This window comes from Notolepis coatsorum (genome assembly GCF_963971535.1).
Source record: "Notolepis coatsorum genome assembly, chromosome: 16".
In the NCBI taxonomy this organism is placed as follows: domain Eukaryota; kingdom Metazoa; phylum Chordata; class Actinopteri; order Aulopiformes; family Paralepididae; genus Notolepis; species Notolepis coatsorum.
Window position 1 is genome coordinate 44,982,237 of NC_140180.1, and position 14,161 is coordinate 44,996,397.

General features: G+C 47.8%; 1 protein-coding gene across 1 annotated transcript in view; it reads right to left on the reverse strand.

Annotated features, from left to right (window-relative positions):
* Nucleotides 1-14,161, reverse strand: part of diaph2 (diaphanous-related formin 2) — an 874,190-nt gene that overhangs the window by 374,938 nt on the left and 485,091 nt on the right. The window contains exon 20 of the mRNA XM_084332019.1: nt 9,562-9,660. Coding sequence (XP_084188145.1) covers nt 9,562-9,660 — 99 coding nt within the window. The remainder of the gene's footprint in view (nt 1-9,561; nt 9,661-14,161) is intronic.

Here is a 14,161-nt window from a genome sequence, read left to right on the forward strand (position 1 = left end):
GAAGACCTAGCAGAGGAAGAGGAAGAGGAGGAAGGTCAAGCCCACCAGCAGCATCGTACTCCACAGGACCAGGAGGTCCAGTACAGCCCAGACTTTACCCCCGAGGCCCTGCGCTACAGACCCCCGACTCAACTCAGGGGTGAGTTTGACGCACAGCCAGCCCCGAGGAACAGCACCTGGGTACCCGGGCTTTGGTACCCACCAAGTACCAGCCCACGACGACACGTACGGGGAGACTCGCCCAGGAGGCCTCTCCCCCAACGCTCACCGATGTGCCAGCCATCCATGGCATCGTACCTTGGCACACCGACGTTCCCGGATTTTACGCACGAGGACAGAGCACAGTACATGGAATTACGGATGTGCTTAGAGACTATGATGTCCGACGTCCCTGATGAGTCGTACAAATATGCTATCCTCCTCAAGCACCTGAAGGTGCCCAGAGCGCATAATATAGCGCTGGCATATTCCAACTCAAGTACCCCATACACCGCGGCTCTAGTAGCCCTTGACCAGCGTTATGGACGCATATGGGACTACGTGATACAAGAGATAAGGAATATTGACCGTCTCCCCCCCGCCACAGACAATCGCTCATTGGATGACCTCTCTATCAAGGTACAATCCCTGGTAGGGATGCTGGGGTCCCAAAAGGAAAAGGGTAGAAACGAACTGTACGCTAACTCTAATGTAGAAAGGATATTAGAGAAGCTCCCTCCCGCCCTACAAGAGCGCTTCAGGCGGCAAAGAGACCACCGTGATCCCGACGGTCCCGAGCCATCCCTCCTAGACCTGGCCGACTTCCTCGCGAGAGAAGTCAGCAGCCTACGACTGGATACGTTCGTGCGGAGTGGACCAAGCCCCAGAGATGGACCTCGGAGATCCAACGATAACCGCAGGCTGGTGACCGTCATGCACCAAGCCGAATCAGTACCGCGGAACAAGAACCACAACACCCCCTTGACGAAAGAGAAGTGGAAGATTGTATGCCAGTACTGCGAGAAAGAACATTGGCTGTCACAATGTGACACTTTCAAGAAGATGACCGCCGACGAGGTGAGTCAATGGATAAAGTCCAACCGCCGCTGTTACCGCTGTGCGCGCAGCCATATGGCAGCCGAGTGCCGCTTGAAGAAGAGGTGCAGCCGGTGTGACGGCGCCCACTTGGACGTCTTGCATGACAGCAACAGGAAGAAACTCGCACCCCCAAGCAGCAGCAGAGTAAGCGTCATGTATATTGACCCCGCCAGCAGCGGGAGCTCCCGAGTGCTCTTGAAAGTGGTCCGAGTGACATTAAGCTACGAGGACAAGGTCATGGACACTTACGCCATCCTTGACGACGGGTCAGAAAAGACTCTCCTCCTCACATCCGCTGCAGCCCAGCTGGGTCTGCGGGGGAGCGAAGAAACGATGACAATTCGTACTATAAGAAGAGACCTGAAGACAATAAAGGGTGAGAACGTCTCCTTCACTATCGCAGCAAGCGGGCAGCCAGAGAGGCGGTATAGGATCACTAACGCTTTCACCAGCCAAGACATAGGCCTGTCGCAGTACACCTACCCCATCTCCAAGCTGATGGAAAAATACGTGCACCTGCGTCAACTACCTATACCGCTCATCGACGGCGCCACCCCGACCCTGCTCATAGGATCCGACCACGCACACCTCATCGTCCCAACGGACCGGGTCCACATTGGGCCCAGAGGCTGTCCAGCAGCAGTCGAGACCCGCCTAGGATGGACACTACAAGGCCCCCTCTCCAGGTCTCCCAACCGACCAGCAGCCACTCGCTGCCTCCACTCCAGAGTGACAGAAGAAGACACCACCCTCTTACAGCACGTCGAGAGGCTATGGACACTAGAGACAATGCCCTTTAAGAACGAAAATAAACACATTCGTTCCAAGGAAGACATTTATGCCATAGCCCTCCTCGAGCAGAGGACAAAGAGAGTCGAGGTCAATGGAGTGATGAGATACGCAACTCCACTCTTGAGGCGAGAGGGTATGCCCACCTTCCACGCCTCAAAAGAAGCGACGGAGCGATATCTACTGAACACCGAGCGGCGCCTAGCCAGAGACCCCGCTCAAGCCACTGTGTACCGCGCTGAGATTGACAAGCTAATCACAGCGGGACACATAAAGAAAATTGACATTCAAGAGGCCGAGGCCCTCCTACTCAAGCTCCGCGCCTCCCTGATCAAAGGCGGCTTTGATCTCCGGCAGTGGGCCAGCAGCGACCCTCAAGTACTGCGCAGCCTCTCCCCAGAGGACAAGGCAGCAAGCAGCGAGACCTGGATGGCGACCATCCCAGGTGAAGCCCAAGAAATGACATTAGGACTAGTCTGGCGCTTCAAAACAGACTCGCTCCATTATAGACACACACCCCTGACCAAGGAGCAGGGAAGGTCGATTTCACTACAGACCACCAGACGGAGTGTATACAGAACACTCGCCAGACAATATGACCCGTTGGGATGTATTCTACCCTACACCACCAGGGCAAAAATGATTGTGCGAGAGCTGTGGGACAAGGACCAGGGCTGGGACGACCCCATACCCGACCACCTTGCTTCCACATGGAGAGAGTGGGAAACAGAACTCAACTCGCTCCCAGGTGTCAAGATACGCCGCAGCTACTTCCCACCCACAGTGCGGCTGGAGACGTGTCAGATGGACCTGCACGTCTTCAGCGACGCCTCCGAAGTAGCCTACGGTTCGGTGGCCTACTTGCGGGCCCGAGAGGAGGGAGGAGAAATACATACCGCCTTCATCCTGGCTCGTTCAAGAATAGCCCCCCGCAAGCAACAATCGATCCCGCGTCTAGAGCTCTGCGCAGCCCTAGTAGGAGCGCAACTCGCCACGTTAATCCAACGTGAACTCACCATCCCGGTGCAAAGAACAATCCTGTGGTCAGACTCCATGACCGTACTCACATGGATCCAGTCCGATTCGTGTAGATACAAGGTCTTCGTGGGAGTCAGAATCACAGAGATCCAAGAGTTAACAGAATCGGCATGCTGGAGGTACGTGGACACAAAACAGAACCCAGCAGACGTCATCACACGGGGAATGTCCCTGGATGACCTCACACGTCACAATATCTACAGTGACTGTCCCGAGTTCCTCAAGCTCCCGGAAGAAGAGTAGCCTAACCCCACCCCACGGGAGGCTAGTCAAGAGGAGGCAGAGATGAATAAATCTATGTTCTGTGGGTTGACACACACACCAGTCCCCACAGACCCCAACATAGACGACTGCCCCACCCTTGAGAGTGCACAGTTAAAGACATTCCTGTGGCACCACCCTGAGGTTCCCTCCACTACTGACATTAATGCAGCTAATTACGAAGAAGTAGAACTCCTTCTGCTACAGCGAGCCCAAAGAGACTCGTTCCCCGACGAGACCAGCCGCATTTCATTGTATACCTGTATGCCGTGACAATTAAAACTCTTGAATCTTGAATCTTGAATCTTGAGCTAGACTGTCTGCAGGGATTAAAGCCAGTCCCGTCAGACAGCAGACTGCTCCACTTGGCCCCTGAGCGCGACGCCCATGATCTCATCAGAGTGGGTGGTCGTCTGAGAAGGGCCCCGGACTTAACGGATGACGTCAAGTTCCATATAGTTCTCAACAGCCGACACAAGGTCACAGAGCTCATCATAAAGAAATACGACGAGGACGTGCACCACGCTGGGGCAGAGAGAGTCTTCGCTGAGATCAGACGTCGCTATTGGATACTGCAAGGAAGAGAAGCAGTACGACGCTTCCAGCGGACATGTCTAGACTGTTGCAAGTGGCGAGCACAGCCCAGTATACCCAGGATGGCTGACCTACCCCCCTGTAGCCTCCGACTTGGCGACAAGCCCTTTCACTCCACCGGTATGGACTGCTTCGGCCCGCTGTATGTGAAGAAAGGAAGAGGGACGGAGAAGAGGTGGGGTATTGTATTCAAATGCATGACCACCCGAGCGATACACATAGAACTCCTTCCAACCATGAGTACGGACTCATTCCTTATGGCCTTCCGGAGATTCACAGCGCGGAAAGGAAAACCGTCTATATTATTGTCTGATCACGGGACAAACTTCAAAGGCGGAGAAAGAGAGCTGAGAGAGAGCTTCCAAGCTATGGGCCCAGAACTTAAGACACACCTCGCTCCCTCTCAGATTGATTTCCAGTTTAACCCCCCGAACGCCCCTCACTTCGGGGGAACCTGGGAACGAGAAGTACGTTCAATAAAGACAGCCCTGTACGCCGTGCTTGGGGCCCAGACCGTGGCGGAAGAAGTCCTCACGACAGTCCTCACAGAGATCGAGGGAGTATTGAACTCAAAGCCCCTCGGTTACGTCTCAAGTGATGTAGCAGATGTCGACCCAGTCACCCCCAACACTCTCTTGATGGGGCGGCTGGACCCCGCGCTCCCACAGACAGTGTACAGACCTGAGGAAGCGAACGGCCGAATAATGTGGAGGTACAGTCAAGTATTGGCTGACAAGTTTTGGAACAGTTTCCTCCTCCACTATCTACCGTCTCTACAGACCCGCCAGAAATGGGTAAAAGAAAGAGACAATTTGACGGAGGGCACAGTCGTCATGATCATAGACCAGTCACTACCCCGAGCTATGTGGCCGGCCGCGTAAGCAAAGTGATCACTGGTGCCGACGGAAAGGTCAGAGCGGCAGAAGTGCTCGTCCAGGGACGGACATACACCCGACCCGTGGCGAGGCTGATAGAGTTGCCAAGGCTACCTGACTCCCTTGCTGACGACCATGACCCACTGACTTTGTGAATTGCCCTACTCCTCACAACGGACATTGAGTAGTGGACAAGACGGTTAATCTGTCTCTGCTTATCTAATTAGGTGCGGACTAATTAGGAGGCGGCTGTTACAAAGGGTCAGATTAAACCGAATATATATATTTATTACTTGAGATATATTGTATAATATTTGTATATCGTCTGATATCCCTTGTATATTCCTTGTATATATACACGGAATATCCCTTTACCTAGGTATAGGTCAGACCATAATATCCGTTCTCCTATTGGACAGTGACCCCTAGGCGCCAACGGCCATACCCCCAATGGCAAGTTCAAAGCTACCGCTAAGACATGTCTCAACATGTCCAGGTTTGCGCAGTAATACGAGACAGAACTGAGGTTGGCACTAGATTATTCACCTTACGTATAAATACGTCGCAGGTGGATACAGAAGCACTTAGCCTAAAAGTGAGTTGACCCAAAACGCTGAAGCCTTCACCACGATACAACGTGCCGTGAAGTGGGCCCCTTTTGCCCCTAAATAGAGCCTAGAGAACCGCGTGCGAATTGATAGCTAAAGTGTCAGAGTTTAACGCTGTATCGTCGAGTTCGACTTATTCTATTGTAAAGTAATAGTCTATTATTTATAGTGTATCGTGCGGCTACCGTTCTACAGTGACCAGCATTACCACCGGTTCGTCGTACCGAGCTAGTGCACTTATCCAGGCTGGGCGGCCTAAACTCGTGCCGCCATCCGAGGAGTCCTAGACGAGAACCGTTGGATATGTACACCGGAGAACCTACACCGGCGAATGCAGAGCCTTTTCCGGCTGGATTATATTGCTTTGGTACTGTGGCTGCTGGAGCAGAGAACCGTCTACCCCACTGCTGTGTGGGATCTACCCTGTGAGGAGCACCGTCGAGCCCGCCTCTAGGACCCACAGAGGCTGGCTAGCTTTCATCCATGCTGTCTTGCATACCGGAGTATAGCTGTTGCTTTGTCTACGGACCAAAGGATTATTGCACTGTCTCCTGTATCTGGAGTCTCTTTATTCCTCGTTGATCCAGACTTTGCTCCCGACCATTCCTCTCCCCTGCTGGCTTACAACCGGAGGGAACCCCCTTAGTATCTCCAGCTGACTACGAGTGTGCCTTATGTAATTATTATGCTACAGGTGGTGTCAGTTATACCCATCTTATTATGCTCATGGACTTACGCTCTTGACCTACTTAAGTGTTCTTCGCCATATAAGCGCAATTCATAATTCTCAATATTGTAACCTATTGTTGCTGCTCTAATAATAAATACTTCTAAATATAACTTTCTTTGTTAAGCCGTATTCTTGTGTGGGTGTTCACCAGATATACCGTGTACTGTATGGCCAGTAATTAAAGTACATAACTAAGTAGTGGTTTAATGATACCATACTCTCAATACAGTCAGGGAATTGTACCCCTCAGTTACACCTACACTTTAGATGATGGGGATAACAGTGGATGAGCATAATAGTTGTGCTTAACCATTCTCACATTGCACCTACATCTAGGAAATAGTAGTGGAAATTAAACTCTCAGTATTCAATACCCCACACACCACAGCTTTGTCGCTGCCTGTGAGGGGAGCATGACACATGTTCTGGGAGGAATGTGTAGGCGGCTCCCAGCATGAGGTAGCGGCACAGTGCATGCTCTTAGAGGAAAAAGGGGCTTAGTGATGGTATGGTGTGTAATTACCCATAACCATTATGCCAGATTACATACAGCAACATTGATAACTCTATCGCACCTTCTAGCCCACCCAGCCTGCATCATTGGCTTCCCGACACTAACACATACAGAGACTTGGACACTTGAGGGCGGAGGGGGGGGGGGGGGGGGAATCTACGTCGGGGCGGTGTGTGTGTCAAGGTGACTCAGGGGAGCTGTATTAGTGGCACACGTATCCCAGCCATCGACACTCCGGGGGTGAGATATTCTACACTTGTTGTCATCGCTTCCTGCCAAATCAGGGCCCATCTGCCGGGGTTGTAATCAAAGATGGCAGCGACACAGATCAACATAGTCACAGCCCCATACACACACACGCACACACAGACACACACACACAGACACACACAGAGACACACACACACGCACTCACACACATGCATGGACACACGCTGGCATTCATATACATACGTGCACACACACATACACACTCATAGAGACACACACACACACACACACACATGCTGACATGGGCACAGGCTGGCATTCATATACATAATAGCATGCATGTGTATGTGTGTGTACGCACACATACACATGCACACACTCATTACACACATGCATACACGTTATATCTCATTCTATCTCATTATAAATGTATATCTAATTCCCTCTATCATTATATGTACAATACATATCATTATCTAATCATCTCTATCATTCTACCTTGCATGTTATCTCACATTATTTAACTCATTAGATCTCTCATTTTATCAACGTATCATTCTATATCATTATATATGTCTCTCATTCTCAATTTATATATTATTGTCTCCCGTTATATCTCTATCTATAGCATTCCCTCGCTCTCATTATATGTAATGTATATCTCATTATCTCGCATTATATCTATATCATTATCTCTCTATCGCTATCATTCTCATTGAATACCTCTCTCATTATCTCTATATCTCTCTCACAGACACACATACATATGAACGGCATTTCATCCGTATGTTAGTGTCGCCCACCCGTCCCTGACACCAGAATCCCGCCATTTCGCCTGATGAAATGGAGAAATCATTCATCTGCCATCTGTTTTGTGTGTGCGTACGAAGCTCCTATCAAAACCTGTCACAGGCATCAGTGCCACACAGGAAGAAGATTGGTAGGGGGATACATGGCTGCTGGTATTTCTGAGCTGTATCCCTCAGCACATTCTGACATTCTACTTTGCTCCCACTTGTGCAGCACACATATATGTATCAAAAAAACAAAAACATAGATATGTGCATCTTGCTTGATGTCTTCCATCACATATCCCCACACTCATCTGCAAGAGGGAGAATAAAGAGATAATGAGATAGAGATGACACACACACACACACGGATACACTACTGTAGAAGACAGGCTTCCTGTGACCTGTAATATTTAGTGTTTAGCATATTGCATGAGGACGTAGTGGCTGTGTTGGGTCTTTTGAAGGTAAGGGACAGCCATGCTGAAGCAAGGGAACCCAACATATGTGTGTGTGTGTGTGTGTGTGTGTGTGTGTGTGTGTGTGTGTGTGTGTGTGTGTGTGTGTGTGTGTGTGTGTGTGTGTGTGTGTGTGTGTGTGTGTGTGTGTGTGTGTGTGTGTGTGTGTGTGTGTGTGTGTGTGTGTGTGTGTGTGTGTGTGTGAGTGAGACAGAGACTCTGCAAGGAGGGTTCTGCTTAGCATGAATCAGTCTGAGATCAGGCAGCACTGGTGTGGACTCAGACTACAGGGAAAGCTAGCTTGTTTGGAGTTTGCTGACCACTCACACAGTGTATAAGAACGCCGCTGTTGGTGAGGATGTTTTACAATTTACCATCAAAGCAAGACTGCAAGTATTACCCACTCAATACAATCTGTCCACTTGGTATCCTCAAACTCACAGTCCATTCTGTTTAAACCATCAGGATTCACAACACCTAGAATCCATTGCACACATAACAAACGAATGTAATGCATACAAACACATGTACATCGCTCGTCAGGACCGTATTGTGGACATTGTGTCTGATGTGGCACGGAACATTACCAACCTTACCAACGATGTTTTTGCTAACATACCAAATACACCGGACGTTGTTTTTGTTGACACCAGCCACGGAGAGGTGCTGGTCATAGAAGTAGGCTGTACCTTTGATCTGTACATGGACCAGGCCTTCCGGGACAAGTATATCAAATACCAACCACTGCTCAGTGTGATGGCTGACCTTGGGTATAGGTGTAGATATAGTGTACTTGTGTTTGGAAGTCTTGGCCATGTACACAAATGCACCATGACCGGTCTGAGAATTGCTGCAATGGCTAAAAGAAAAGCCAAACCAATTGCCAAATATTGCTCTGTCTCAGCTATTATTGGCAGCTTAGCCACGTGGAGAAGGAGGTGCTATGTGTACCTTTAAGTGTTCAGTGCTGCTTGGCCCCGATACATTTGATTCCCTGTTTATGTAATATAATGTGTGGAACCAAATAAAGTATTAAAATGTGTGTGTGTGTGTGTGTGTGTGTGTGTGTGTGTGTGTGTGTGTGTGTGTGTGTGTGTGTGTGTGTGTGTGTGTGTGCAACATTTAAAAAATAAAAGTGCATTTGCATGCTCCTCCCATCGATCAACAGTAGGCTCCTGGCGGTCGGCCTCTCCTGACGTAATTAATTCACGCGCACGTCGCATGGCGATGGGATAGAAGGGGGTCCATAAGGGGAGGAATACAGGCTGTCACTGTTACACTGACTCATGAGCTTTCTATCAATAACTTCTATCCAATGTGAAATGATCACTCAGCCAACAACCGGCCAACAGCTACCCACCCCACCCCACCCCACCCCCTTGGCACAAAGACCCACGTGACTCCGGTTCTGGATCCCGTTTGCTTTTTGACTTTGGACGTGGGGAACTTGGGACACCATCTTACACCACATTGTTGAATTGTGTGTGTGACTATATAGCTGTGGAACAGGAAAACACAGCAGAAAAGGGAGTATTGTCTTTCATATCTGAAGCTGAGCTGGGCCTCAGACACTCTCCAGGAGGGAACTGTACGTGTGGATATGCGAGTGTACTCACAAAGGTTCTGTGCCGTCTTGGAGTCCAGGATTCGGAGCTCCTTGGCCTTTTTCTTGAATTGAGACATCCTGTCATCCGTCACGTCCACGTCCTTCTTCACTGTGGAGAAAAATAAGTGAAAAGGAAAACCTCAGTACGTACGCTCACACTTTTCACATTCAGATATGAAACCTATGGAGAAAAACGGTTGGAGTGGCGGAGTGCTGCCATCACATCATTAGAGATAAATCAAACGGTATCATTATTGTAAACGCCACTTGGAGACAGCCACGGCACTTCGGAACAGCGTGGGGTAGATTCACGAGGAACCGAGGTGCAAGAGCGGGTCAGGATGAACACGCGTTACAAAGCCCTAACTCTGCCCGGAAACCGTGTCTGCATCCGCCTGTTCTGAAGGCGATTACAAGGACAGCGTCCATGTTTTTGCACACGGTTCTATACACAGAACAAGCTAACAGCGGGCTGAGAATTGCGTATTCATATACTATTTCACCAACTTATTTTTTGTATTCTTCATTTAATATTGCAAGTGTACTCTCTCTCTTTTTTTTTTACATCACATTAGAAGCATTGTGAAAATCAAGGATTGATGTCATATGCCTCACTGGTATTGTGTTGCTTTGATGTGCCGTTGACAGGTACTGCGGTATTAATTTTAAATGAACAAGCCCTTAGAAGAAAGCTCAAATGTTTATTCTGTGGTACAGTGGATGTATCCAGTGAGCTCAAGTAGATACGTGATTAAATCGTTCAAAATCCCAATGTAGCTACAGTAGGTTGTCATCCGACAGCAGCATGGGGTAAGCGGTAGGAACGGTGCTGAGAAGAGGAATGGATGATGAGAGGTCATTTAACCTCACAAAGGAGCATCATACACACTCACGGTCATGTGGATACACTTCTCCTAGTATACACGTGTGTGTGTGTGTGTGTGTGTGTGTGTGTGTGTGTGTGTGTGTGTGTGCGCGCGTGCATGTGTGTAGACAGTTGATAAACACAGCTTCTTCCCCACAGCTCAGGCTGTCAACATTGCAGAGCCAAGGAGATAATTGTGTTGCTGTGGTAATCCTAGAGAGCACCACAAACACCCAGCTTGCGTCGGACATCCAACCCAGGCCCTGTGACAGCTGGAGCCAAAGGGATTCCTCACACTGGGGGGGGGGGGTTGGTCGGTTGGTTCGCTGCACGTCCATGCGTCCACGCGTGCGTTGGCTCGGTCACTACCTCGGTCACACAGTTGGCCAGGCTCTATTACCTGATTCACGATCCACACAACATCTGAACGTTTACTAGAAGATCTGTTGAATCTGGGATGGCGGCCTGTAGCACTTTTGGGAAGAGTGTGCAGTTGTTGAGTGTGTGCAAGAGGAATCCATACTGGCCAACTGTGACTGAGGAAGCGATCAAGTGAATGCACACATGAAGGCAATCAATTATGTACGCACACGCACACACACACACACACGCGCGCACACACACACACTAAAGAACCAACCAATGAGCATAATGCATACACATCGTGCAACATTTAAATTATGAACACAAAGACACAGGTGGTATGATGATGATGATGATGATGATGATGACGATGATGATGATGATGATGATGATGATGATGATGTCAACAATAAAGATCATACATAAGCTTAGTCAGATAAGCCATTTGATTTGAAGCAAAACAGAACAAAAGAGGCAGGCAAGAAAGGAAGATGAATGGGAGGAGTGGTGTGTACAGTATGTGTGTATATATGTGTATGTGTGGTATGTGTGTATATGTGCACATGGTGTGTGTATATGTGGTGTGTGTATAATTGCATATGTGGTGTGTATAAGTGCGTGTGTGGTGTGTGTGTGTGGTATGTATACATTTGTGTGTTGCACATGGTGGTGAAAATAACAGGGATATGGAGAAAAGGCACCCCCACCCCCCTCATGATGGCTTCTGGGAAAAGTGTTGTGCTGTGCCGCTAATCATCACAACTCCCCTATTTATTTAAGCCCAAGGTGGAACTCTCCCAGGGCACTTAGAACAAACACGCCGCTCCCTCAGCAGAGACGTATTTGAAGAAACAATCAAAGAGGCGACATCTCACAGCCAGAAGAACAGGCTTGAGGCGCCCGCTCTACTTTGCTGCTGCTGCTGTCAACACACAGCGTCAGGGACTGAGACTGTTGACTGTGTATCTGTGGTGATACCGTTATGATACCGTAGTCCAGGATCCTAGGGGCTTAGTGCCAACGGGGCTGTGATCTGACCAGCAGGTGATGCAGAGTCTAACAGGGGTTTAGGATTCAAAATAATATGTGGTGGATTTGTGGGCGAATAACTACGTCGTCTTGGGTTCAGTTGGTTCTTTATGGCCAACCTGTTCACCTTCCTCCCAGTGAACCCGTTGTGTTCTGTGACTTGGTCACTTTACATCCAGCATTCCCACCTGAAATGTAACTATGTTAAACTGGACTAATGTGTCACACTTTTTTAAAGGGCCACTATTGTAAAAATAATTCTCGTTTTGCATTGTTTTTACACAATGAGGGTTTGTCCAAAAAACTGAGAAAATGTGAAATATGTACATGATGCAGTTTCAGTTCGACAAGAACCCTCCCTTTTGAAACAAGCCATTCAGATTTGCAGCCACAATCAATGTGGAGAATAACGACCAATCACTGACCAATAACAATATGCTCATTGCATACAGGTGGTCCTTGACTTATGCCTCGTGTTTTTCAAGATGGCGGCTCACTCGTAAGTGTTCTATTTTTCCACCTAAACAGTTCACTAAAATTCTGACAGCATTTAAAAATAGAAATAGGATATGCAATTGCTGGATCTTCATTCATATTTGATCTGCAACACATAGTTTGACAGTTTGATCCGGAAGCAGCAGCTCATTTGCATTTAAAGCTACAGGAACATACAGCCAGTTGGGAACAGGACTGAAACAGAGGGGTTTAGAGGCATGCTAGAATGCATACCATCAGTGGTATTTTCAGCAAAATAATCTTTAAAATACATGTTTTGGGGACCTTAGATAATATTATTATGAACTTGTTGAAAATGAGTATAATGGGACATTTAAACTACTTGAAAATTCACCCCACAGAGAAAACAAATTGCATGACTCGCTTAAAGTGTGTTCCTTCAAACGTTCCACGTTCCTTGTGTTTGGTATAATAATGCATTCTGCATATTTTGTTTGTGTGCTGTAGGTTGGAATTGCAGATGAGTAGAGCGACTACTGTGGCTAGTGACACTGTCGACGCTATCGATGCTGATTCAGGGGGCATTGAGTATGGAGAGTATGTGTGCTGAAGGAGGAGGCATAGCCTGCCTTTTGCATGTCACTTTTCCATTTATATATATATACAAATTGTTTCATATACAAATAGAGTTGTAAGTGAAAGATCTGGTCTTGTATGCACAAAATAATTATATGATAACATCCCTTCCAAAAAAAATCAACGCATTGTGGTAATTTGAGGGTGATTTCAGTTGTACCATGGTAACTACAATTGTTTAAAATTATATTAGAATAATTTACCACGACTATGCCATATACAGTATCACCATGGTGCACTATTTGCACCGAAATAATACCATTGTATGAACCAATTTAATGGATGAGGTGCTGGCAGAAGCCGCAGAACTATTGGGAAAAGGACGAACAGCTTAACCCATTGGTGGCAGCAGCAACAGCATTTAGTTCTGGACCGGCCATGAATGTTTCTGACAGAGGAATAAATATAATAATCAGGAAATGTAATGTAATTGAATTACCGACCACCACCCAACCCTCGCCGCTGCCTGTGTGTGGAGAGATGGACACTGGGGAAAACACCGGCAGCAGAACGGCTGCCTCACAGAACTGCTGCAGCTGCTGCACGCGTCTTAACATGCAGACGCAGTCCTCCAGGATCTTTGTGTTCACGTACCTCAGGGCTAAGGGTGCTTCACAATGTGACAAAGCTGGTGTACACAGGACAACTTGTGGATGATTCTGCTTTATTAAAGGTATAACTGTGCATGCATGGATGCTGAACAACCAGAAATGCCCCAGCGTGCCATTTTGGTTCAGACATCCATCATGTCCACTGTTAAACGTTACTAATGGGGAAGCTGTGTTTTCCCGTTTGGAAACACGGAAATATCATTTTTGGAACATAAAATGAGCTCTTCAAGATACTGAATCATAGAATGTATCCCTTTGACTGACAAACCAAAGGACGCCCTAACCCACTTCATCTGTAGCTTCAATGATATACAATTGACATGTTAAAACTGTAATAATGTGTTGTTTTATTCATTCATCATTTTTTTTTTATCTGATATCTGTCAGAATCGCTCACAGAGTGTGGAGAAAATAGACCATACTACGAAACTACCGGTTTATTATGTGAAATTAAATCAAACGTCGACAGTAGTGTTCCAAGCAGAACAGCAGGCCCCACATCCTTTGCACATTTTCCCCGTTAGTGTGAGTTTGATATACAATTCCAGAAACCGAGTCCAGCTGAGAGCCATACTGTGCCCTTTTCTACCTGGCTCTCCATCGTGTATAATTGTGAGAAGTCGGAACAATGTGTTTTGCTGACTAGATGG